General features: G+C 43.3%; 1 protein-coding gene across 6 annotated transcripts in view; it reads right to left on the bottom strand.

Annotated features, from left to right (window-relative positions):
* MORC2 (MORC family CW-type zinc finger 2) overlaps positions 1-25,804 on the bottom strand; it is a 38,777-nt gene that overhangs the window by 8,624 nt on the left and 4,349 nt on the right. For all 6 annotated transcript variants that reach the window (XM_005612429.4, XM_023646839.2, XM_005612427.4 and 3 more), the window contains exons 2-17: positions 21,444-21,497; positions 19,549-19,583; positions 14,291-14,359; positions 13,687-13,777; positions 10,270-10,378; positions 6,581-6,740; positions 6,356-6,467; positions 5,699-5,824; positions 5,005-5,084; positions 4,213-4,295; positions 3,557-3,642; positions 2,261-2,401; positions 2,012-2,166; positions 1,768-1,896; positions 1,139-1,244; positions 692-824 (exon numbers count right to left, since the gene is read on the bottom strand). In XM_005612429.4, the coding sequence (XP_005612486.2) occupies positions 692-824; positions 1,139-1,244; positions 1,768-1,896; positions 2,012-2,166; positions 2,261-2,401; positions 3,557-3,642; positions 4,213-4,295; positions 5,005-5,084; positions 5,699-5,824; positions 6,356-6,467; positions 6,581-6,740; positions 10,270-10,378; positions 13,687-13,777; positions 14,291-14,359; positions 19,549-19,583; positions 21,444-21,497 (1,669 nt within the window). The remainder of the gene's footprint in view (positions 1-691; positions 825-1,138; positions 1,245-1,767; positions 1,897-2,011; positions 2,167-2,260; positions 2,402-3,556; positions 3,643-4,212; positions 4,296-5,004; positions 5,085-5,698; positions 5,825-6,355; positions 6,468-6,580; positions 6,741-10,269; positions 10,379-13,686; positions 13,778-14,290; positions 14,360-19,548; positions 19,584-21,443; positions 21,498-25,804) is intronic.

Here is a 25,804-nt window from a genome sequence, read left to right as displayed (position 1 = left end):
AAGAGAAGAATAAGCAATTCTAAAAGAAACGTAAATAGACACATAAAAAAATTGTCCAATTTTAGAAATATGAAAGAAATTCAAATTATAAAACACATATCTTTGCCTATCAAATATGCAAAAACATTTAAAAATAAATGTACTGCTGGTAAACAAAAATTAACAGATCTTCTGGAGGGTAATTAGGAAATAGATATAAAAAGCCATAGAATATTACAAACCCCTTCACCATTTCAAATTTACCTCTAAAAAATTATCCCAAGAAAATAATTATACACTAAAAAAAAAATGTGTGTCACGTGACATCCGTCATGATCTCATTTCTATTTAAAAATATATATATGTATTTATATGTATGTAAGCAGTCATAAAAAGTTTGAAGGATATGTGGTTAATGGTGGGTGCCTCTAAGGTAGCATGTTCATTTCGTGGAGTTTTAAAATATTCTAAATGAATTGGGCCACTTTGTAATATATGAACAAAATAGTTTGTTTTTTTAAAGGAATAATCAAGATGTATTTGAGAACGAGCACGCCTGGAGGTTGGGCTTGGAAAGCTTTGGCAGCACTTGTGGATGAGTGAAGGGTGAAACTGAGCCTGAGGGAAGAAGGGAGCTACTGAGGGTTCCTGTTCCATCCAGGACAGACCCCTGACGTAAGCTGGCTCTGCCCACTGCCCATGACCCACGCACCTGCAGGGCCTCCAGCTTCTCCTGCTGCTGGCGAATTTTCTCTGTCAGCTGCTTCTGCTTCTCTTCCTGTGTCTTCAGGTCCTTTCTCAATGTCCCCAGGGGAACCTTCTGCTTCTGTTCAGAAGCCTCACACCTGTAGAGAGAAGGTGCTAGGGAGACTGTGCCAAACAGGGCTCCAGCTAGGGCAGGGTCCTTCCTCCTTAGCCAACCCATGCTGTCTCTCGCCAGAGCAACCACCTCAGACTTCCCAAGTGCACAGAATTAATACTCACTGCAGGACACACGTCTATTCTTATTTCTGGGGCACTTATTGCACGCAGCAAGACAGAGATGTAAGGATATAAGCACTGACCTCAAGAAGCATAGTGAGTTATTTACCCAAAGAGTAGAAAGAACACAGGGGAGCGGGGAGATACCCACAATCTCGCTGTTAGAGAAAGTGCTCACCGGTCCTGCTCAGGATCAGGGTTCATGGAGCAAACCCAGGTATCAGGGTAATCTTTTTCCACAGAACTCAGCTGGAAGGGGAGGGTCCGCCACTTCAGACACAAATCTGTGACACAAAACACACCCCCCCAAACGTCAGCCATGCCCACCAACAATATTTGTGATCAGGTTCTTACCAGCCGGGCCCAAAGCAAAGATGCCCCTGACTTTCCATGCAAAGATCTTCACTCTGGCTCCAACTCTGCCTTCCTTACAGAATAGTAATTCTTCTCAGGAACAATGATTCCCGCAAGGATGGAAACTTTACATCATGGACTCTCAGTGCCCCCAGCCCCTCTCCCTCCTCCAGCAGAATCCTGGCTCAGTCATCACTCACACTATTAACAATCTGGCACCATACCAAGTGAGGCCTGGCGGGTTAGATGACCTTCTGCCTCATTCGAGAGGAACAGGTGGAACTCAGCACAACCCCAAGACTGAGCTCCCAGGGCCATCGTCAGACAGACTCACATCCCTAGTGGGACCATAAGTCCATGAATGTCAGTCCAGTCAGGAGGCCAGCACAGAGAGAAGAGGGCCACGGACTGTGACGGAAAGGAGCCAGGAGGAGGTCAGGACCACGGACTCACCACACTGAATGGTGGTTGGGATTTCCATAGCTCTCCGGCGTTTGTAACGCAGCTCACTGGATGGGGGCTGGTTCCAGTTGGCAGAGAGGTAGCCAAATTCATCCCAGAACTTGATAATTCCCCTCTGAGCTGGAAGGCAAACACCCACACACCACATTAGAAGCCAGCCTCTCACACTTCCTAAAGTCACCCCCTCAGGCAGTGAGAGTATCCTAAGGCTGCAGGTGAAGAGAATGGGCATTACCAATGGCAATGTCCTTCCAGTACTGTGCCAGGTGCTCCCCCATGGCCCGCAGCAAGTGCCGGTATTCTTTGGCATCGGCAAAGTCCTGCTTGTTGTGCGTAGGCTCCAGGACCAGGTAGGGCACATCAACGACCCCAACAACCCCACCACATGCCCTGTAGGAAAGAAGACACAGCTCTGTCACCCCACTGGCCCAAATCCTCCCACCATTAGCCTTGGGCTGGAAAGCCTTCCTTGGGCAGTACTCACATGCCGCCTTCCAGCTGTGGACCCACTTTCTCATACATCTTGATCAGGCGGCTACAGTTATAGATGAACATGCCATCTAGGTCACGGTGTTCAATGTTGACCCCAAAAACAAAATTCAGTTCCTTAGGTTCTTTAAGTGCTCTGAGAAGATAAAAGATAAACTCAAGCAGATCAACCCACTAACACACAAACAAGCATAGTGTTCAAGATGTGTTAATCTTAAGCTTAAACTTGAGATGTATTAAGCAAAAAGTTTTGCATTTCTGTTCAGCATGTAACCTGTTAGACTTGGTAGCGATATGCACTGTGTAGGGACTCTAAGCATCCCTAATTAAAAGCATGTAACTTTGGCTTTTGGTAACAAAACAGAGACGGATTTAGGTATGAATGGGATACTGGGAAGCTGCTGCAAATCTCTGCAAAGATAGTTACATGGTGGAATAAACACAAGGTTATCTGCATACTTACTCCACTAATGTGACTGTAATTCATTTTAAAAAGGCAAAAATTGACAAAAAACAATGGACACACATGTGAGGGAAGAGACCATCATGTGATAATTGTCAACAAAATCGTGGAAGCTGAAAAGCAGATGGATGAGCAGTGGACTGACTCTGACGAAAGAAACCTGAAACCTACGCCTGTGGCAAGGAGGCCAACAAGAAGCAAGCCAGGAATTCAAGGCCCAGAGCCTGGAGAGGCTCCAGACATGGAGGTGGGACACAGAGAAAATTTAATAAGCCAGGACAAATGCCCATTCAAGATGAAAGAGGTACAAAACTCAATCTATAGCATTATTTCACATTTGTAACCATAAATAAAAAATTAAGAGTGGGTATCACCAGGTGGCAGAAGTATAAGGAGTTTTAAAATTATATTTCCTAAATGTTCTATATTTTACAAGTTTTATACAATGAACACTTTATATATCCTTTAAATAAAAAGAAATAAGGAAAGGAAGAGGGAAAGGAAAGGGGCAGGGAGAGAAAAGGGGAAGGGAAGAAAGAAAAGATGAGAGTTGCCAGTGAGGAAGGTCTGGTGTTCAATTCAAGCTGCTGGGCCTGCCCTGCCTTTTCCCAGCTCAAGAAAAAAGTGAGCTAGGAAGAAAGCTCTCTCCTGCAGTGGGCATTTGACAAGCATTTTCGTTCACAACAGTAATGGCTTTCTCAAAGGGATCTTTGTGACAGACCGGCAACCTCATGGGGTGGACAGGGATTCCTCAAGCACTTTAATTGTCAATAATCAGTACAAAAGCTACATAATTTTAACAGACCAAAGGCCAGCCCTGGCACTCACCGCTGCTTGGCCTCCTTGATCCGCTTCTTGACATCGGCTTCTCTGCGCAGGGTAATGGCTGTGTTCTGGACCTGCCGCAACATCACCTGGAAACGTACATTGGCAACAAGTGACGGGAGGAGGTGCTTTGGGCCACAGCAAGTAATATGATAACAACTATCTAACACTTCTCAATTTAAATCACACAGATGCAAAAACAAACCTGGAGATTTACTTCTTTTCTCCAGAAAATCATCCTTGCTGGGGACAAAGTCATAAGCTGTGTTTCAAATGGCCAGGCCTACTGACTAGGAAGGAGGAAACATCTCCAACTGAAACAATAGTCTATGGAGGTGTGTGTCAGACCTGGAGGGGTAGAGAACCGCTCTACCCTCACTACTGAGTATCACCTAGGGCAAGCGACCCTCTTCACTTCAATTTCTCTTTCTATAGATTGAGGATACTAATAGTGTCCACCTCATAAGATAGTTGGGAATGCTGAAATGATTAGCCAAGATTTTGCCATACAATGTGTTCAACAGTGACTATAAAAACATCATAACATCCCATTTTCAGCTTTACGGTGAGCAATCTACGGCCTAGGCCTGAGCCAGGCCAGCTCTGGGATCCTAATGCCAGAAATACTGGAGAACAGCTGCACGGGCCTGGGGCCTTACCCTGGAGTCTCGCGTGAGGTCTCCACCTAGGCGTAGCTCCAATGTCCGAGCTTTGCTCTCCGCTTCCCGTGCCTTCTCTTCAGCTGAAACCCGGAAGAAACCATGATAAGGAATTCAAAGATTCAAAACTCTTAGTCATGCCTTCTGGATCCCACAGTGCAGTCCCCGCTGGACAAGACATGTGTACTGTCAAGGAACAGAGAGCTCTGAGAGCAACCTCCCTGCCTGGACCGCAGAATTGACTCGAAAAGGACAATCAAGGAGGCCCCAAGGAAAACAGGCACTATTTATACCAGAGTCCTGCTTTTAAACTTTACAAACGAATCAGAACAGGTCAAAAAGTGCCCAAGGCAACCAGAGTTAAACTCTCAGCAGGGGGTGGAAGTTATCAAAATCCTCAGCAAAACACTTTCCATCAAGCAGCCAAGAAGCCCTTTCAGCATGAGAGACTGAGATTTTTGCCCTGGAGTCAGGAAAACCAATTTCACAAGTATTCAGGCCAGAGAACAGCATTCGGGATTCTTTACTCTGGGCAAACCAAGGAGGAGTTGACACTGTTTTAGTCAAGTCCCTATAAATGGCTGAAGAAGAGAACGTAGAGCCTGGGGAGAAAAACTCCTGAGGAGACTGGCACGTTGAGGGGAGAGGCACAAAAAGAATTGGACCGGTGGTTCAGGAGGACAGCCTGTCCCCGGGTGTTGGACAGAGCTTTTTCCTGGATCCTGCTTTGGCCATAAGCAGTGTCCCCCAGATGACCCCCACCCAACCCCTCCTGCACAGGGGGAGGATTACCAATCCGCGCTACGTGCTCAGCTTTCTTCACCTCCTGCTCCGCACGTGTCTTGAAACGGCTTGACGTGTACTTGTACATCCTTAACAGGGGAGAAAGTAACCTGAAGGCCAGAGCAGCAGCGGGCAGGGCAGCAACCTAGCAGCTGAGAAAGTACCCTGCCTTCCTGCCTCCTACCAAGCTGCAGTGTCCTGGCCCCTTGCAATGAGTCAAAGCCAAGTTTATTTTAGCAAAAAGACTCAATTCCTTATTCCACTTGCCCCTTGTGTCCCGCTCCATCTTTGATAAGCACCCCGACTACTCACCAGGTCTGTCATTAATCCCACAGCAGAAACAAACCTCAGTAATCGGCCAGGGCCTTTGCTTTCCTCTACAGTGTGTAAAGGCCCCTCGGCCCTGAAGTGAGAGGCTCAGACAGCTCACTATGCCAGGCAGGGCATCATCCCCATCACAGAAGGCACTCACACTCAATGAGCTTCACCAGCCAACCTCCACAGCCCGTCGGCCACCTCTGTGCCCCCCTCAGGACCCAGTTGTTTTTCCACGGTAAATTACAGGCAGCTTAAAGGCCCAAACGCAGTCAACACTGTCAGAGTCTCTCATCTGGCATCACTCCAACAATGCTCCCAGAGAAATTCGGCCAGGCCCTGTCCCTGGCCCAAGAGAAACAGCAGGCCAGGGTGGGCAGGCCCCTACCTGGGCTTGTACAGGCAGCAGGAGAGCCTCTTGGTCTGCACTTTGTGCCCGTGGATGAAGATCCTCATCCGGGGATCGATATAGAGCACGGCAGCGTAGGCGCGGAAGGAGCGCCGCTCTGGCTTCCTGGAGGCAGCAGGAAGGAGGAATGCTGTCACCTCCCCCACAACCAGCCTGAACAAGAGTACAGCAGGAGAGCCTCTCTGCAGGCCCTCCGCCTTCTCACCTCACATCTCAGCTTCTCTTGCTGCCCTGGAGGGGTGCTCCCTCAGTGTGGGCACCACATCCTGCCTCCTCTCACATCCCCAGCACAGGCACCAGACAGACACCTGCCCTGGCCCTACCAGTGCCCCACCATGGACACAGCAAGTCCTCTCCCCTCCCTAGGCCTCAGTTTCTTCTTCTGTCAAATCAAAGAGCTGGAGCAAGGGAGCAATAATCTTTTCTTTTGGCTTGGCTTAAGATCTGCTGTCCTTCTATTCATCCCTCCTGCCTTGTGGCAAGACGACGTGGCGTTCTCAGCTCCATCAACTTTAATACTGGGAAATCCAGGGAATGAGCTCTGCCCTCTCTCCCTGAAGTTACCTTCTGAGCTCTTCCTCCCTGAGAGAATGAACACCAGTTCCAGGACTGCTCTCCCTTCCCAGCCACACTCACGTGCCCTCTGGGGAAGTCTCTGCCATCTGGATGTCTCTTGGATTTGACATTATATCTAGCTCAGGCTCTCCGTTATCCATGAGTTTGAGATTGAAGATGATCACCAGTGTTCCTGGGAACAGAAATCCTCCTTTCATTCTGCCAGGTGCCCCTGGCCCGTCCCCAAACCACTCGTGGCTCTGGAGCTCCCGGATTCTAAGGGCTGCAGGCTCAAAGCCTACTTACCGCTGTCCCCAGGGATCTTCATGAACTGAGTCATTACATCTTCCTCATTGCGGAAGGGAGAATACTTATAGATGAGTTCTGTCTCGATGGCAAACTTCTCCACATTGTCTGTGACAGGTTCCCGGGTCCGAGCATTCCAGGTGGGCAATGGGACTATCACCTTTGAAGTAAGCACAGGCAGACTCTTTGAGAGAGGCCCCAGAACAGCATTCTCCCAAAATGGGCATCCTTCTTCTCCCTCCCCACAGTGGCTCCACACTGCCCTGAAGCTTCACAGCCTGGCGCCACAGGCTCTGTGGCTTCTGACCCTTCCCAAGACTCAGCTTCACATCCTTAGGTTCTCTGGGTTATGCTGGTTTATGCCCTGGGGGTCTCTGCATGGGCAGTTCCCTGCTTGGGATGCCCCTGGCCATTTTCCTAATTTGGTAATAACTCTACTGTTTCCACTAGGGAAAATATATTTGCAATTATCTAGTGAATCTGAAGATATACATAAACATAACCTATAACTCAGCAATTCCACTCCCAGATACGTATCCTAGGAGAAACTTTGCACATGTGTACCAGCAAACATATAAGAATAACACAAATATCCACTACAGAGTAGATAAACTGTAGTATATTTATACAATGGAACACTGAGCAGTAATGAAAATGAACCAACCAATAGCTACTAGCATCAACATGGATGAATCTCACTGTTTACATGAGAGAAACAAAACACAAAGAAAACTCTCTACAGTATGAGTCTGTTTATATAAAACTCATAAATAGGCAAAACTAAACTATTATTCAAGAATGCATGTGCAGGTGACAAAACTGTAAAAGAAAAACAGGGGAATGATCATCACAAAAGTCACCTGAAAGCAATTCCTTCAGATGTGCGACAAGGAGTACGATTGGTGAGGGGCACACTGGGGACTTCTAGCATCAGTCTCCGATGGTGGCTACATGAGTGTTCACTTGATGATTATTCTCTCAACTGTACATATATTTTAATACACTCTTCCATATGTATGGAATTTAATCTTATGCCTAACTAATGTTTTAAAAAATCCTACTTTTGTCAATTATACTTCAATAAGGCTGGAAAAAAAAATCTTACTCTTTCTTCAAAAATTCTTCTTCAAACGCCACTTCCCCAGAAGCCTCAACGTGCTCCTTCCCCTCCCCCAGCCAGCTGCCCCAGGAGCCCTGCGGACTACTGACTGCTGGGATTCCCTATCACAGCAAACCAGTCCAGGCACCTCAGAGGTTCAAATCAGATGGCCCAGCCTGAGGCAAAAGAAACTCTGTATTTTAAAAAGTGCCAAACTGATACACTATTAAGAGTTCTGAGACATTTTACTGGTTTCTAAGAAGATTCGTGCCTGTAGTATTCAACCCTAGGGCTGGTTTGGACACATTCCTACCCAGCCGAAAATGATCTTATTTTGAAATCTTGGCTGAGTTCGCACTGGAGTACAATCCAAAACAGTGACCTTCTAGCACCAAGTAAGGAAAAAAGTTTCAACCTAGCTTTTTCACCAGGGGAATTGAGTTCCATTTGTGTTCTGTAAATTTGTACCTCACTCTGTACCTCCCACTCTTCACAGCAGTCCCAGGTGACAATGGCATTACTTTAAACCATGGGCATTCACTTCCACTGGCACCCAGCCCTGCCACTGAAATCCTTATCCTTTAGTTTCAATATCAACACTCTCTTGGTTTTCCTTCTACCCTCTGGCCACTACTGTCTCCTCTGCTCTCTCCTCTCCGTGGCTTTTAAATGTCGGCATGTGCGAGATCCGAAGTCCTCTTCCCACTCTACACACTCCATTAGGTGAACTCATTTGCTACCAAGAATCTTGAAGCCCAGGCCTCCCCCGAGCTCCAGAACCAGACTTAACTTCGTATGTCCAGGACAAAACTTACACTCTTCCCCTCCAAACTGCCCCTCTTCCATTCTTCCCCAGCTCCTGTCAGCTCACCACACCCCAAATGCCACATCAGCGCCTGAGTCATCTATGACCCCTCACTCCCCTTTCCCCTCTCCACTGATCAAACACCAACCTGTGGGTCCCACATGCTAAAGAGATGACTCCTCCTTTCTCTTACTTCCCTGCTGCGAGTCCTGCCAGGCTATACACCAGCCAGGGCTCCTCAACTGGTCCATTCCAACGCCCCAATCTTTCCAATCCAGTCACCACACAATAACCAAACTAATCTTTTAAAAAAAGGAACTGATACGGCCACACTCTCGCTTAAATTCCCTTTAACGGTTGCTTTTAATGAAGTCCCAAATGCTCACCATGGCCCTGAGGTCAAGCCTGACCTGGGCCTCCCTGCCTTCTAAAAGCACCCGTTTCTTCAGGTGGCCCCTCTGCCAAGTCCCTTCCCACAGCCCTCACCAGCTCTCAGGGCCTTGAACAGACTGCTTCTATCGACTTGAACACCCTCCTCCCGCCACCCTCAGTCCATCAGGAAACACTCCTGAAAACTCTAGCCAAGACTAAGCTCTCCCGTCCTACCTCCTCCCAGCAGCTCACTCTTTTCAGCTGCAGCCCTTTCTCACTCCAAGTATGCCGAGAACTGACACACTGCACCAAAAAGGCCAACAAATCCACTAGCTTGCCAAGCAAAGATGGTAGAAAAAGATAGCCTTTCATTCCCAACATGAACTAATTTGCTATGATTTAGCAAATTAAACAGGGCCATTACAAATTTAGTCACAGCTAACTAACACAGCTGACTTAGACAGAAGTTTTGTCCGAATTCACCTATCTGTTTACGTGACAGCCGTGGATCTCTCTGCAGACCCTCTCGGCCCCTCTCTCAAGCTCTGGCCTCCATTTCTCAAACACAAAGGGAGCTAAGAGTCCAGCCTGAGGCTGGGCAGACCAAGGCCTTCCCTGATCCCCCCATGACAGGCACACACCTCACCAGACCACCTCTGCAGATATCTGAGCCACCAGGCCACAAAGAGAATCAGATGAGCATGTGTTTAGCTTATATAATTAACTAATTACCAAAATGTTTTAAAATCATAATATTCTAGATTCATTAGGCCTTCCTTCCAGCATAGCAATAATCAGCTGGGGCTGAGTGTCAGCTATCATTTATCGAAGAATTTAGGTTCATGTTTTCCATATGCTTACCTGCTTCACTACCTGCCTAGGCCCTGCAGGTCTCTGACTTGTAGCCTCTGACACAGATGGTTAGAGCAACACATCTCCTCAAAAGGAAAATGCGCTCATAGTACATTCCACAAAATCACCATTATATGGGATAGACAGTGCTGTTCCTATTATTACTGCCAGCTGTGCTCTCCACCCAGTCACGGAAGCCCAGAATACACCCCTGATAAAACAACTCTCCACAGTGATCCCCGCCCCCTGCCCCGTCAAACTGAATCCAAGCTGCACATCTAGCAGAGTCTCAAATCTAAGTCTTGGTTCCTGCCACCTGATGGCCTCATTCTCAGAAACAGGACAACTGTTCCTCTGAAGCTTTGAGACTACTTCCTCTCACATTAAGACTTCTACCTTAACCCCTCAACCAATTCATCCAACCAGCTAATCTCATAACAGGGGCCATGGCTGCAATCCTGTAACCCCAATGAGCCCAGCATTGCAAACGACCTACAAAAACAGCCTGGGAAGACCCAGAAAATGTGGAATGGTGACTGGGACCATAAGGATGGGACCTACTTCATCAATGCCTTCCTCCTCGTGAAAGGTACGAGACAGGAAGAGGCAGGTCATGGTGTCTTCCTTCTTGGTGAAGAGAATAAAATCCTTCCCAATGCGCATTGAGCCCCTGAAAGGGAAGCAGAAATGGGTTATTCTCCTAGGGATTCAAAAGCTCATCTGAAAAAGGAACAAACCCCCGCTTTGGATGTGACTGAAACTGCCTCTGGAGGGCTCTCCTAAAGGCCCCCTTAGGTCCCAGGACCCTGAGCTGAGTTCCACAGCCCTCATTCCCTCTCCTCCCATCTGACACTCCTCCCTCGGCTCTTTCCATTGGTCTTAGTCTTTCCCTATAACCTTCTTGACCACATTTACCCACTGCACAGGGGTTTCTCACCACCCTGCTAGGGCACGTTCACTGCCGATCACCAGCCCCAGGTTAGTCTCACCCCTAACCTGTTGCCACAATGGTAACAAGTAACCCTACCACCCATGCTCTGGGTTCATCCCAGCTACACAAGGGCTGCTGTACCCTTTGACTGTGCCACCATCAGCTTTCACTCCAGTAGCTGATACCTTCAACACATCTTCCATGCTGACCACATCCAGTTCCCATACTGTCCTTCCTTTGCTGACACAAACTCCCCTCCTGTCCACTCATCAAATGGCAGCACCATCAAGGGAACAGCCTACTGTCTATGCTCACAAGTCCTCAAAAAAAAACCAGTACAACCCCAAGACTCAGCCAAATGCAGGGGCTAACCATACAAAATGTAGTTCTTGACCACAGTTTCTGAAGAGGCCTATAATTAACTCATGTTCTATAATTACAGTCATCTTCTCAGAGTTGTTTTGTCACCTCAAGTTCATTATGATACACGCAGGTCCCTGCTTTTGGATGCAACAGGTTTCTGGGAAATGTGCCTTGAGGCTGACTTCCACAAGGCAAAAGTCTGAATGGAATCAATTGCTTCCTTCCTCTGTTTGGCCACATTAAACCCTCCTTGCGGAGCAGGCAAGGACAGGCCTTTCCAGGCAGCATGGAACAGGGCAGAAGCATGAAGCACCAGTGGGAGGACTGCTCACCAAACAATTGGGCTGTTTAGCTCCTTCCTTCTAAGCAGCTTCTGGGACTTTATGGCTATTATCTCATTTAGTCCTCATAATACCCCAGGGAGATGATGGCAATGGGAAGTCTTATTACTCTCTTCTATATACAAATACAAACCAGGCTGACATGCCAAGCACACAAATGAATGCCATGTCCCAGTTCTCCAAATGCTTAGGAAAACTCCCAGGACACTATCCAGAGACACCCTGGGGGCTGCCAAGTTCTGTTTCTCCTCCAGTTCCCAAGGCGCTGGCAGTGCTCCTTCCCCGGACAATTTCACAGTCCTCTTCCTTCCTTCCTGAAGCTTACCGGTGGCAAAATGAGGCACATTATCTTGCCTTCTGTCAAAGCTTACTCTTGCCCTAATTCGGCAAAAACTCTCTTTGTGTCTTTTTCTTCCCTCTCTCTTTGATTCTGACCTGGAAGGCTGAATAGCAACAACCGCAAAATGCCACCTGTCTGCTGGCTTCCCTGCTTCTCAGCCCTATTCTCATCACAAATCACTTCCTCCTGAAACTTTTTCAATTTCTGAATAGGTTTCCAAATTAATACACTCTGAACACTAGATGGCTCCATCTCAATGGGTCCTTTACAAAAGCCCGTCTACTAAAATATGCTAACAACACTCTCAATTTCGGCACACTCTCCTTCCTGACCTTCTAAGCACTTTCAGAGTCACATTTCATTTGCTCCTGCAACTTGACCTGTGAGGGAGATGGTCAAAGATTAGAACCCCATTTTCTAGATCAGGAAAGATATTCAGAAAGGTTCAAACGGCTTGCCTGAGGCCACAGAATTGGTAAGATTAGGCAGGAAGAGGCTGTCCGACATTCCAGATAGAAAGTCAGGGTTTCTCACATCACACTGACACTAGGCGACCTCAGTTACTGGGGACTTAGATCACCCACACCAGAATCACCTGGGGAACCTATGAAAAACACAGATTCCTAGGCCCTACCTCAGACCCACAGAATCAGGCCAGGAGTCTGCCACGGAAAGACCAAAGGAGAAGAAATAAAATAAGAAGCCAGAAAGCAGGCTGGGGCTCTCAGAGCAATGATAGCATTTAACCTTATCCTGCTTGGTATATATTATAATCCCAATTTATAAAGGAGGAAGCTGAGGTTCAGAGAAGTAATTAAGGGTCTGAGATGAGATTCAAACTTTGTCTAATTGAAGTGAGATGGACAGCAGCTCCGATTTTGAAGTCAGAAAGACCTGGTTCACATCTCAGCTCCACACTTGGGCATTTTTACACCTTTGGGCAAGTCACTTCACCCCCATAAACCTCAATTTCCTCAGCTGAAAATGAGAATAATGGTAACTACACCACATGGGGCTATAGTTGAGGATTAAACGAGATCTTCCAACTAAAGTTTTTAGCACAGTGCCTGGCACATGGTAAGTGCTTCTTATTATCATTTGGTTCCTACCTTGAGAGACAAATGGCAAAGTCGAGGTACCAGGTCCCTGATGTCTTTGAAAGCACTTTCTTTCTTCCCCACACACCCAAAGCACACTGCACATGAGGGACAACTGATGCTGCTGACTGAGCAAACCAATGCCCTATTTCCAACAAAACAACACATTTCCACAGCAAGACTAGAAACGTGACTCAGAATTCCATTTGTATAAACTCCAGTTCCACTAAATCTTATTTCTTCCAAAGGTATGTACAGCTGGAAGTGAGCATTTCAGAAATAGAAACCTTTCTCTTGGGGCTTCACTCAAAAACAGAACAACACATTCCAATCATCCAACAAGTGGGAACCAAGGACTGAGAAAGAAGTCCTAAGGGATTTGAAGACATTAGGTAGGCCCCTGCTACAGGGCCTAGCAGGACATGTCAGTCGAGACCATGTCCTCTGGGTGGGAGGATTCAGGGGTCTCTCTTACTCACCCTGGATCCCCAGTGCTTGGCACAAAGCGTGACATGTGGCATGTGCTCAGGGAACACTGCTGTGCTGTGAAGTGATCCCCTCACCATCTCAAATACATCTCAACCCCACATAACAACCACTCGCGTCCTCAACCATAGGTGAAAATAAGAATTTTCAACAGGAGAGGTACAATTCCAGAGCACAGTGCCAAGAGAAACCTACCGCTTCTCTCACTCCGACGGGTTTTGGATGTTCATACTTTTCAATCTGTAAAGTAAACTAGGCTGGACAACAGTTGGTAAGTCCTCAAACCACCACTCCTTTCTGACTTTCCTTCTGTTTCAGAGTTACAACGATGGAAGCAGAAGAAAGTTTTCACAGGACAGAAGCATGAGAGCAATGCTTGATTTTGTTTTGAGTCCTGTGACAAGTTTCTAGTATACTTACGATTTTAACCCATTCCCATACTGCCCAATCTGGGTGGACTCAGGTGTTCGCTTGGCTGACTTCCCAAACTGGATAACACTGGCAGCATCACCTGAAGCGGCAGGCAAAAGAGAAAGTGAGAAGTTTGCATTTCCTTCCCAGGGTCCTAAAAATTCAAAGGTCTGAGCCTTAATAAATCTAAGCAGTGTTGTGTGTCTACTGAAAACCTCTGTCCAAGGAAATTCACAACCATGAGGCAAATGGAGGCAACCTCTGACTGGCCTGTCAGTACCACCACCTCTATGACCTTGTTCTGTTACCAGAACATGGTAATAAGGCTAGGGGAGGCCGCTGTAGTACCAGCTCCAGGATGTTGACAAATACATCATCAAGAGACAGGTAATCTGATTGACTACAGGTTGCCATTTAGATCCTATCTCCCATGCCAGGACAAGACCCAGCAAATCCATTAGTGGAATTAAGCCTGAGATGGTGCAACAGACTTCTCTCCCCAGGTGGATCTTCTGATCACAATAGTGAGGCAACAGAAAAACAAGTTAACACAGTAAGTATCTGTAAAAATGGTCACATCCTCCTCAAAAGCAGCAATCATCTCATCGCTTACTTGGATCCATTCCTGCTCCATCATCCAAAAAGCAAAGCATAAATCCTCCCCGAAGGTCCTCTCGCCTTTCTGTGAAAAAAAGCAGATGCCATTACTGGGTGGTAACTCATAGTGGGAAACAACATGGATATGATCAGCAGGTGAATCAATGTGAAGCTTGGTCCAAAAAGGTCAAGTCAAACCCAGTTTCTCCTTCTAACAGTCCTAGCAAGGGCAAGTTAAACATCAGGGCCCTGGGGGTGGGAATTCCCATCAAAGGTTCTCTAATGCTTTCTAGTTCCTGACAAAGTTTGAGAGAATCTATAAGAAGGGCAGGAATAACTGGTTCAGCATCTAACCACACCCAGGACCACTGAATACGCACGTTTTCACACATATCTCAATCATCCTTCTGCCTCTCTCCACCTGGATTATTCTACCTCTGCCCTCTGCTGTGGACCCCAAGCCACTAAAGCCACTCCAAGTACTACAAGCTCTACCTTATCAACATTGCTCAAATTCAACAGAACACCTCGTTTGTGGTTAAGTCTGGGGTAGCTTCCACACAAACTGATCAAGCTAGACATGCTATGGGCACAGTGGTGGCAGCTGCTATCTAGAAAATGAAGTATTACATCTCTACGTGACTATCCCCAGGCAAACTGCAGTTTCTGAGCTATCTGTATTCATCATCATATCGCCTGCTTGCTATGGGTCCTTGAAATGGCTCCCCAACCCAGGAGTGAGAAGGCATAGGGTGCAGTGAGAGCTGCCGGGTTCCCAGCTGGCCCTGCTAGGAACTGGAAGGAGGAACAGTCCTTTGACAATAAGACACAGAGAAGCCACGACAGCCCTTCCTGGCCAATAGGAAGAGAACACAACAGGCTGTGGCTGCCATTCCAGTGGAAGAACCTCTGAGTCCAAGCATGTCACAGGTACTGGAGAAGATTCACAAATAGGGAAGGGGCCCAGAGTAGTTTCCAAGGTGCCTTTTGACCCAATGATCAGGATTAGGTGGACAAAAGAGCAATAGCATGGGCCTAGGAATTAGGAAACCACTTCTACTAAAAGGAGGAAGGTCTGTGTAAGGTACTACAAGGACAAGCCCAAGGCTGCTTTGGAACCCAGCTCCTAATTGAGGACTTTTTTGGTCTCCCCCAAGATGCAATTCACCAACTTTATACAACTATCTAAGCTGGGGAATCTCAGTTTAAAAAGCTCTCTGTCCTCCCCTCAGGCTAAAGATTCAAGTGAGTCATGACCGCCTTCTGTTAAATGGACTAGTTAATATAATTTAAAATGCTATTTCAGAAGTACTATAAACCACAGAGATTTTCAAGTATCACTCAGTGTTCAGGAAGCTGAACTTTGTGAAACATTGGTAACAAATGCTTTTTGAAAGTTCAAGGGCAAGGTCCTTCTTGGAAGTACTACTGGTAGATAGGAAAATTTCTCCCTGTGGCAGTGCCTCTTATCTGAGTCTAAAGAATCCAAAGGAGATCCAGCAAGCAAGAGCAAGTGCACGAAAAGTGCAAAAAAGCACTTTCTTCAAAGTTTCCTCCTAGGGGAAGCGACGTGTCATAAGGAGACTCCAACTGGGTCAGGTATAGAGCATGGTAAAAGAAGTGTTCTAAATCTAGCCCAGAGCCATTTGCTGTACAATGTACACTTCAGCCATAAACTGTACATGAAGACTCTGCTTTGGAATCTAGAAACTAGTTCAAGCCAATTACATTTGTAAAGTCCCCAAGGATTACTGGCATTTCTTGAACACTACCTAGGAAGTTACTTCTAGGCCCTTGTGTTTGTTAGAACAGAATTCAGCAGGCTGTTTTAACACACAATCATCACTTAACAGTGGATCTGAGATTCCTTTCTTGCTTAAGGCCTTCACTTCAAAGCTTTTTCCTGTGGTTTATGAGGGTAAGAGACCCACCTGTGGAGGATGTGAAACTGACCTCAGGGGCAAGAAAGACTAGCTAACACAGCAGAAACTTCAACTTCGTAACAGGCAGTGCTGAGTCTTCACCTGACACAATGTTGATCCCAATCACTCATGTAATCAATGAATATTTACTAAGCACTTCCTGTGTGCCTGGCTCTGTGATGAGGATAACAGCAGTGAACAATGCAGATGTGCACTGCCTTCGTGGAGCTTACAGTCCAATGGATGCTACTCTCTCTAACAGATTAGGTAAGCATGTGGGTTTAAGCAGAAGAGACTAAGAAGAGTACCAGCTAGAGCAAAATGTAGCGTGCCTAAGAATCACCTAAAGAGCTTGTTAAAATACAGATTCTGGGCTCTACCCTGGAGAGACCCCTGGAGAGTGGGTCTGAGGTAGTACCTGAGAATTTGCGTCTCTAACACACTTCTGAGTGATTCCAATACTGTCCATCAGTAGACCACTCTTTGAGAAGCACTGAGCTAGAGAGAGCAAGACCTAGAAGGTTTCCCTGCTCAAAAGTATCTCCCCAAACAGTCTACCTGTTAGAGAGGCTTTCCTCATACCTGATATTTACTTTAATCAGTCAACTGAGTGAGATCTGAAACCTCCAAGGACAGGATTTTGATGAAGGAGAGGGAGTTCTGGACAGAGGAGAGTCTAAGCAGCTGGGGGTTGTCTGCTCCCCCTCCCATCAGATATCTTGGAAGCAAGACGGAGGGCAAAGCCAAACTACCTTCTTTGCAGTTGGGCTTCAGATCCTGGTAGCAACTATGTAAGATTATCAGAACCAGTTTGCAAGGCTGCACATCTAAGCTTCCCCCAACATAGCTAAGTCTCACTTCTTCAAATGAGCCGGACATCCCTCCATCCAACTCCCAGTGAGGATAAGACAGGAAAAAAAAGGAGTGGGAGAAGAGATGTAAAAATGGAGCTCTATGTCAAAAGTCAGAGGTGATAAAATACTGCCCTTAGCAGAAGCTGTAATAAAATTACATCCAAGTTCTTCATGGTACTTTGCAACCTGTCTGAGCAGTATTCACTTCAGTTACATTTGCTCTAATTTTCCATTTACTAACCACTGAATCGGCAACACAAAAGTCATCTTTCTTTGAGGATTGGCACTCCCTATCTAAGCAAGTCTACAAGTCAATAAAAAAACAGTCTACTTCTGATAGGCAAGTTACGGTCTCGCCCCGTCTAAGAATGCTTTGGGTGAGTGAACACCTCGGTTTTTTGAGAGTCTGATTCCTTTCTTACCCTTCTCAGGTTTAAATACAATCTTTTAAAATGTGACACTGTGGTGAATTCAAGCTACATCTGATATTTGGGGAGATTTCCAAGTTCAGTATCAATTTAGTTTCAGAAGGGGAGACAGGAAAATACTTTCCCCCCACGTACTAACAACAAGAACTTTACAGTATTAACATATTACTAATTCTATTATTTCACTTGTAAGATGAGGTTGCTTTTTTCCCTCCTGTTGAATATGTTAATAAGGCACTGAGGTAGAAAGGTGCGAAATTAAGGACATCTCAGCCAAGACTCCCAATCTTGAGAGTAAATCAAGTCTTTTCCAAAATGCTATAGTGCTTAGAGCTTCTACTGCACCATTTAATCCTTAACAGCCTTGATAGTTCCCTCAGGATCAAGCTATTGTTCTCTTGTCATCTGTAGAATGTTAACTGTCTCTCCAATTAGAGACTAAGCTCTCTAATGAGAACTTAGCAAAGGCCCCACCCTCATCCTCTCTTAGCTCCTCCCAAAGCACAGGAGGAGTAACACTGAGCACAGAATAAATGCATACGGGGCCTTTGTCATTTACATTGAAATCCGACTGTTCTGAGGCATTCTCAGTGTAAAGGACTAAATTTCCTTACTGAACTTCACCCACCAAAGGTGGCAGGAGGCAGAGATGATGTTTTTCAGAAAGCTTCTTCCAAATAGACTCAGCCATGATGATTTGTCCCTTCGACGTAACTTGGAGGCCCCCACTCTCTACTTTGCCATTGGTACAACGATTAAAACAGGTGCCATTTCTTTCAGAGGTAACGGTTACTATTACTCACTAAAGAACAATGAGATGTAAGATACGCACTGTAGCTTGGGAATGGCCCCTCCACCTGGCCTGAGAGTTTAGTAACCATCTTTTAACATTCTTCTGCTATGCCCCTTTTTCCTGTTACTTTCTTCTAAAAATAAAAGGAGTCTTATTTTCACCACTTTGGCAGAACCTTTTGAACAAAAGGCTTTGAGAATTTAAGCAGTATAGCTGACTTTAAGCTCTTCAGCATATTTTCTCTGCTCCAAAGTATATCAGGCAGGAGAAATTCATCAAATCTTGAAGATTTTTCATAATTATAACATTGGAGGTTCTGAGAATTACTTCTTAGTTGTGTGCTTGTTCTCATTTATCAAATGGATCCATTAAGAAGAGGGGTTATTTGATAAGTGTATATTCCTATAAAACATTCAAGTCTTCTCAGAAGCTAAGACAACGTTATTCAAAATATTACCTCAAATCTTTCAGAAGACTTCAGAAAAGTCTGTCAGAAAAATAGATCATGCTAGCCAAACTGGATTTAAAAACCATCTTCCTCTATTCCACTTTCAAATTTTTAGCATTCAAATGACCAAAAAACATGCTGGTACATACATTGAACAGGTAGAAAGCAAACTATTTAAATTTTTTTTAAAAAGGCCAGTGATAATGACTAAGAATTCTTCCACTGTTGTACCCACTCTAGGAAAAAAAGAAAGGATCTTACTGCCCAACAGCAGAGCCAATTAAATAAGCAAAACAGGAGACGCCGACAATATCTTTAAATCTCAAGCAAAGCAGTGCTCCTTCCTACCTGACACCTCTGTCTGAGAACATCGCCTCTGCAAACCTGATTATCAACCCAGGAACTCAGCTGTTTTATGCAACTGACACCAGCAACTCTCCAGGCTGGGTCTGGTCCTGACCAAGGTTGCAAAGAGAGAAAAAGTCCTCCAACAAGATCTCTCTTTGGTTGTAGGTACTACAAACCTGGTCACCTGCTAACTCCAACCAGTAAAATCACTGGTACTTAATCATTTCACTCCCTATGACTCTACTCCATCATCCCCATAAATCTCCTGGTGGCACCCCATGGTAGTTTCTTTACACCAACATTCTTGGTTTCTATTACACACCTGACCGGGGCTGCCCTGTTTCTACCGAAGACCTGGAGTAATCCTGCCATCTCCCCGGGCACCAAAAACCAGTTGTTTCCCACTCATTTCTTCTTAGGCACACAACAAATGCATTAAAAGGAACCAGACATTAAAAGAAAGGACTGACATCTGTCTTACCTGCATAAATATCTATTCTGGTGGCATCAGCATCTCTGCAAAATTAAAAGAAAAAAATCAAGATCCAAATGAGAACATGAAATACCAATCATCAAAATACATAGTATTTTAAGTGGGATGCTTACTATTTTGACTCTATTTTCAGGAAATCATACAGAAACTTGGTATACATTAAAGCTATACTTTCAAACTTGCCAACACAATTTTCCTTATATGTCTATGAGACACTTCTAGAGCTCCGAATTATTCAAAATAATCACATGACACGTAGGACCTGGATACATTTTTTAAATACAAATTACATAGTTGAAACATCTAGAGGATAAGAACATTTCCCTTTACACACTAAGAAATGACTAAAATATGTTTCACTCATTTGATGGCAATCACAAAAAATGTTCCAATAACTTGTCCATTTTTCCTTCTCACCAAAATATTGAGAAAAAAGGAAAACAACAGTCTGCCACAAAGCCTATGAAAAATCAGGTCTCATGGTATATGTACTACAGTCAGCAGACTGATTCATGAGCCTATCTTATCCTCTCTAACCTTGAAAGAAAGTAGGGGCACTCCATTAGACTGCAGCCATCAGCTAAAATACAAATTCAGCCATCAGTGAAGGCTTCCATAAAGGCTTGGACGCAATCTAGTCCAATTCTGCCAACTGCAGGCAAGAAAAATGAGGCACAGAGAGTTTCACTGGTTTTAAATGCAAAAAAATCCACTGAAACGCATAGAGCTTGACATGTACCTATTCTGAAACATGTAAAAATATTTGCAAATATGAGAGAGATTGGTAAAATGTGTGCATGAGCAGGAACACATACTCCCAGAAAATCTCCAGTTCACCATATACTACAAAGCAGTCTGCCACAGCACACCATGGTCTCACTAAGTTAACAAGTGGCAAATTCAAACATAGTTCCATTAACCGACAACATTTTTAAGTTAAATAAAAAAATTATGAGCCAATCAAGATTGAAACAAAATGGGAATTTTCTGGTTAAACAACTTGTTAAACAACACACTTCCATGAGCAGTCCAGTAAATAAGAACAATAAAAGTAATAATAGTGCAGGTTTACGGTCTAGACACAGGCAGACAAAGAAAACTATCAGTAAGCTCATTAACTGGAGATCTGTTTAGAAAATAATTCTACTGTTAACGCATCCTTTTCTTCCTTCATTAGTCATCAATACCTGGTCAATAAACAATGTGTCCGAATTATGTTTGCATTCAGAAACAAGACTGAGACACTATTTTCATAATATAATTATAAACAGAATCTTGATTTGGGCTTTGCTATTTGTTTATTTCTGAACTAACCCAAACTTCTTTTCAGTCTTGTGCAACATTTCTAGGCTTCCATCACTCAAAACTCACAATAAGACAGTGCTAAAGAATGATTTCTTCCAAGCACAGCTGCTAACAATGGAAGATGCTTTGATCAACTAGAGTTATCTAACAATCAAACATACATTTTGGGAAGACACAATATCTTTGGTATAATTTCAAAGACATTAGATGCTGTACTATCCTGGTAGCACAAATTAAATCAGAGCTTGTCTTGCTCATTAATTTGATTCCTAAGTTTCTATCTTAATTCCCTGAGTGTCACTACAATTATCTTGCTCTAATACACAAGGGAAGGTAGCTTTGGAGGTCATAAGTTCATTATTTTTAGGCTAGAACATAGAGTAATGCATAAATTAAAGTTAATCAAGTAAAGTGCAAGTATCAACTAATGTGCTATTAAAAATACTTTTTGGATAAGAAGCCTCTTAGGAGTGAGTTGCAGCTGCTACAGAATTGCCTTTCTCCCAAGTCTTCAGAGAGCAAAGGTCAGAATGACCCAAAAACTTTTCAAGCCAAGAATGTGCCTGAAGACTACATACCTGGCATTATCAACCAGTTCAGCAAGAGCACCAAACAAGAATTCATGAGTGGTTCTGAAATGATAAATACTAACAGTTAGCAAAAGAATTACGAAATTGAACTATGACTCCTAATACAAAGTCAAGGTTATAAAATATTTTTAAGTTTTTAGACAATCTAAAATCGCCATTTGTATTGTCGAATTACACTACTGAAATTTAAACTTCCCCACAATTTAAGTGTTTCCAGAGCTTGCTAATCCCCCTCAAGTGTTAATCAAGTTCTGCTATCTACTCAGAAATGTTTATTCTTACTATATTGAGTAGAGACATCCATTCTGAAGCATTAAACGATTCCTATGTGTACTAGTGCTGAAAGCAGTTTTTTTCACTATTCATATTCTGCCTAGAAAAATGCCTGTATTTTATTTTTCAATGTCTTAACTAAGCTGCCAGTTTCTGCATATCTCTAAGCATGCTCAATGGATAACTTGTTAGCATTTTGCTTTATCAATACTAGCGTGTGATCTACTGGTGAAAAAAGAAAACCCATCCACTTTTGCGCAGTTTATAAGCAAAAATATTCCACTTGAAAGTGAGAAGACTTTCTCTAATTCTGGTTCAAAACAGAACATTCTCCACATTAAAGAAAGGAACCCAAGACCCTCTTGAACAACTCCTTCGAGGACAATAGATGTGTGTGGTCTCCTAGGACCCATTAAAGTTAACCTCTTCAAGGAAGGTAGCCAATGGTCATCTCCTCCTCGAGGAGGCTGCTCAAAGTTTCGGTTGGGTAAACACACAATTACCATGTTATTCAGAACTCAATAAAGATGATATTTATGCGTAAGATGTATCCTTACAATTCTTCCTCCATTTACACTCTCTTTAATTTGTGCTATTTCCTATAAGTCTTATTAGATATAAAAGTAGGACGTGTCCACTAAAAACCTCGACTTTATTTTTATTTTCTGGGTGAGGAATATTGGCCCTGAGCTAACATCTGTTGCCAATCTTCCTCTTTTTCGCTTGAGGAAGATTGTCACTGGGCTAACATCTGTGTCAATCTTCCTCTACTTTATGTGGGATGTCACCACAATGTGGCTTGACAAGTGGTGTTAGGTCCATGCCCGGGATCCAAACCTGCAAACCCCAAGCTGCCAAAGCAGAATGTGTGAATTTTACCACTACGCCAACGGGCCAGCCCCCATAGAAACCCTGACTGTGGATTAAAGAAATATAAGATCATTAATCCACATAATATATTACCATCAGCAATTTTTCAAAAGTAACCAAATTATTCCAGCTGATTTTTTTGAATACAAAGTTTCAGCCAGCAGATAAAGTGAAAATTCCTCAAAATTTAGAATGAAATATACCAATATTAAAAAGCCAGTATCTAGAATCTGATCACTCACTATATTAAAATAAATTGTAAACATATTTTTATAAAATAAATACCCAAAACTGAACTGTCCAGGAACACTGGTTTTTCCTCAAGTAAGTTTTGAAATTTTTACAAATGCAAATTTTGAATTAAAACTACCAGTTCTTGGAATTTTAGGAGGAACTTTGACCCATGAGATCAGTGAATATATCTGTTGCTAATCCAAAAGCAGCATCAACAAATATTTTTTAACCAAAAGCAGCAATTTTATACCTAATTCACCTAGAAAATAAAGTTCAAATTCTTCTGACCAAAATTCAATTCTTAATTATTTTACATGAAAAAACACAATTTTTTTTCTTTTTCTTTTTTTTGGGGGGGAGGGGGTGAGGAAGATTGGCCCTGAACACCTGTGCCAATCTTCCTCTATTTTGCATGTGGGACACCACCACAACATGGCTTGATGATCCACGTGTAGGTCCACACCCGGGATCTGAATCTGCGAACACCAGGCTGCCAAAGCAGAGGGCATGAACTTAACTAGTACACATCTCCACACCAGCCCTGAAAAAAACAATTGCTAAGAGAAAAACCTGCATAACACATCCATATATTTAATTATTAAAAATATCTAAGTCTCTAGAATCATCATCTTAAATTCCCCAATTATCAATTGAAGGAACCAAAAAGTACTCTGTAGATTACTCCACTAAAGAAATACGGAGAAACAAACTGGAAAATTAAGGTAATTTGCTGACAGTAACATAAGGTAAAAGTAAATGTGACATTTGCTCTCAAGATTTCAACCAGTCATATTCATCTGACTTAGAAGTGACTGAGAAACTTACAAAGTAAATTAGTTTTCTATACTCTGAATTTTTTTAATTTTGAAGGTTGTTATATAAAAACATAAAATAAATTCTATTGCAATACTTCTCATTTCAATAAGAATCAGTACTTTTACTTAAGGAATCTCAGAAACACAGCTCCTGGGGAAAAAACAAGAACACAATCATAATAAGAATGAGACTACAACTTGTATGCAGAAATATTTGGAATAAATAAGTTAAATAATGAAGTATCTGACCTTTAGTAGTGAGAATGGTGAATATGAATAATCTGGAAAATCAATTCTGATACCCTCTGCCATCAGGGCAAAGAAATCAAAACAGAAACAGCAACTGCTTCTCAGCAATACATATTTCTGATTGCTTCACACGAAAATGAGAAACATTTAGAATTCAGTAAGAAGTTCTCAAAAAGGCAAGCACAAAGAAACTCTGGCCAAGTTTCCACTACTTTCCACATAATGTTTAGAAATGTGCCTTGTATGTTTAGAATCTAAAGAAAACATTCCAAATGGTCTTTGTTGTTCCATACAGTATTGATGCTGTTCCGCACATACATATTTCAGATAAGTTAAATATTTTTTTTTTGACAGACATCCTTGAAATGTAGCTAAGGGGTACTTTTGTGATGTATACTAACACATCATAAAAGGGGCCTTTTGTGACAAGTGTTGGTAATGTCAGTGACAACAGTCAATCTTCTCTAGACCGCCAACTGATTAATTGATCCTACTAACGAATGCTAACACCAGGGTTCTAGTATCTCTTAAACTCATAAAAACCAAAACATACCAACTCATAAGTTCTCCCTTTCTTTCAAATAATGTTGAAAGAGGTGTATCATTGCTAGCTAGCATTTGAGATAGAGATATTTGAATATCAAAAGAAATTTTTTTCTTCACAGACCTAAAAACTCTTTGCATGTGATTCAAGAAGGATTAACCATCTCGAAAAAGGCAAAAATTTTCAAACTCTTTCAACTTTTCCTGGCTTTTATACAATTTGTACCATGAACGAAACAGTTTTGCAGCTCAGCATTTCCAGTAATAGATTCACATGTAAATCTACTCATTATGTAAAGAAAATGGTCTCCCTATTTATATTCAGCCTGAATTTAAACCAAGAGACTTAAACCAATAAGCCCACTCACAGTGATAGCTTGGCTGAGTTCGTCGATATGCTGACAATAGTTAACTGCCCTAATTGCTAGAAAATAAAGCAGAAAAATTCTAGAGCAACCAGTTTACATTTGAGTGGCTTTAATACATTTAGAGTGTGAACCTACATTTCAATAGGATTATAAGTGATAAGAAACACTGCCTCTAGAATTGACAAGTTCCTCCACCTTAACTTCACATACGGATAAAACAACCCAAAAATATCACATGGCCAAGATGATAAGTTAGTAAATGTGCCAACAGGAATAGACATAGAAAGCAGGCATCCTGGCTGAAGCATCCTGCTGTATCAGAACACTTAGCAGGTCTGTGGAGTGCCTTAAGATATACATCTTAAGCCAAAGGAACATTACTACCACCACTACATCTGGAATCTAGCACCTAGATTTCTCATCAACTTCTTACTCGCAGTCACTGAAGCCACCACCAAAGAGCAGTAACAGCGTAAAGCTCCTTTTATTAAAAAACACTAATTTTTATCATCTCCTACTAGCAACATCCAGTATTAAAAGAAATTAGCCTAAGACTCATGTTACAATGAGAATTTCCCAGGTTTCCTTTAAACCTTAACTTTGTTGTAACCAAGAGAATAACCATCAATAGTTATCGTAGTTAATAGCCAAAAAAACTCAAGACAGATGTTTATCATCTCCAACAAATGTTCCAGAATTCACTAAGAATTTATCTAATGACTAGCACCAAACAGCAGGTTTGGTACACACACTGATCAACTTTTGGTTTCTTTAAGCTAATATTACGAACAGAACAAATAATACTCGCCATCTAGTAAATGTTTACTACGTACCAGGTATGAGCTAATTATTTTATAAACACTATTTTACAAAATCCTCATAATCACTCTCAGATTAGCCCCATCTTATAGATAAAGAAACTGAGGCTCAGAGAAGTTGACCTGCCCAAGGACACAACCAGGAAGCAGTCAAATCCAAGCCTGGCTGGCTCTCAAGC

This window comes from Equus caballus, chromosome 8 (assembly GCF_041296265.1).
Source record: "Equus caballus isolate H_3958 breed thoroughbred chromosome 8, TB-T2T, whole genome shotgun sequence".
NCBI classification, from domain to species: Eukaryota; Metazoa; Chordata; class Mammalia; order Perissodactyla; family Equidae; genus Equus; species Equus caballus.
This window is presented reverse-complemented; position numbering and strand designations above follow the sequence as displayed.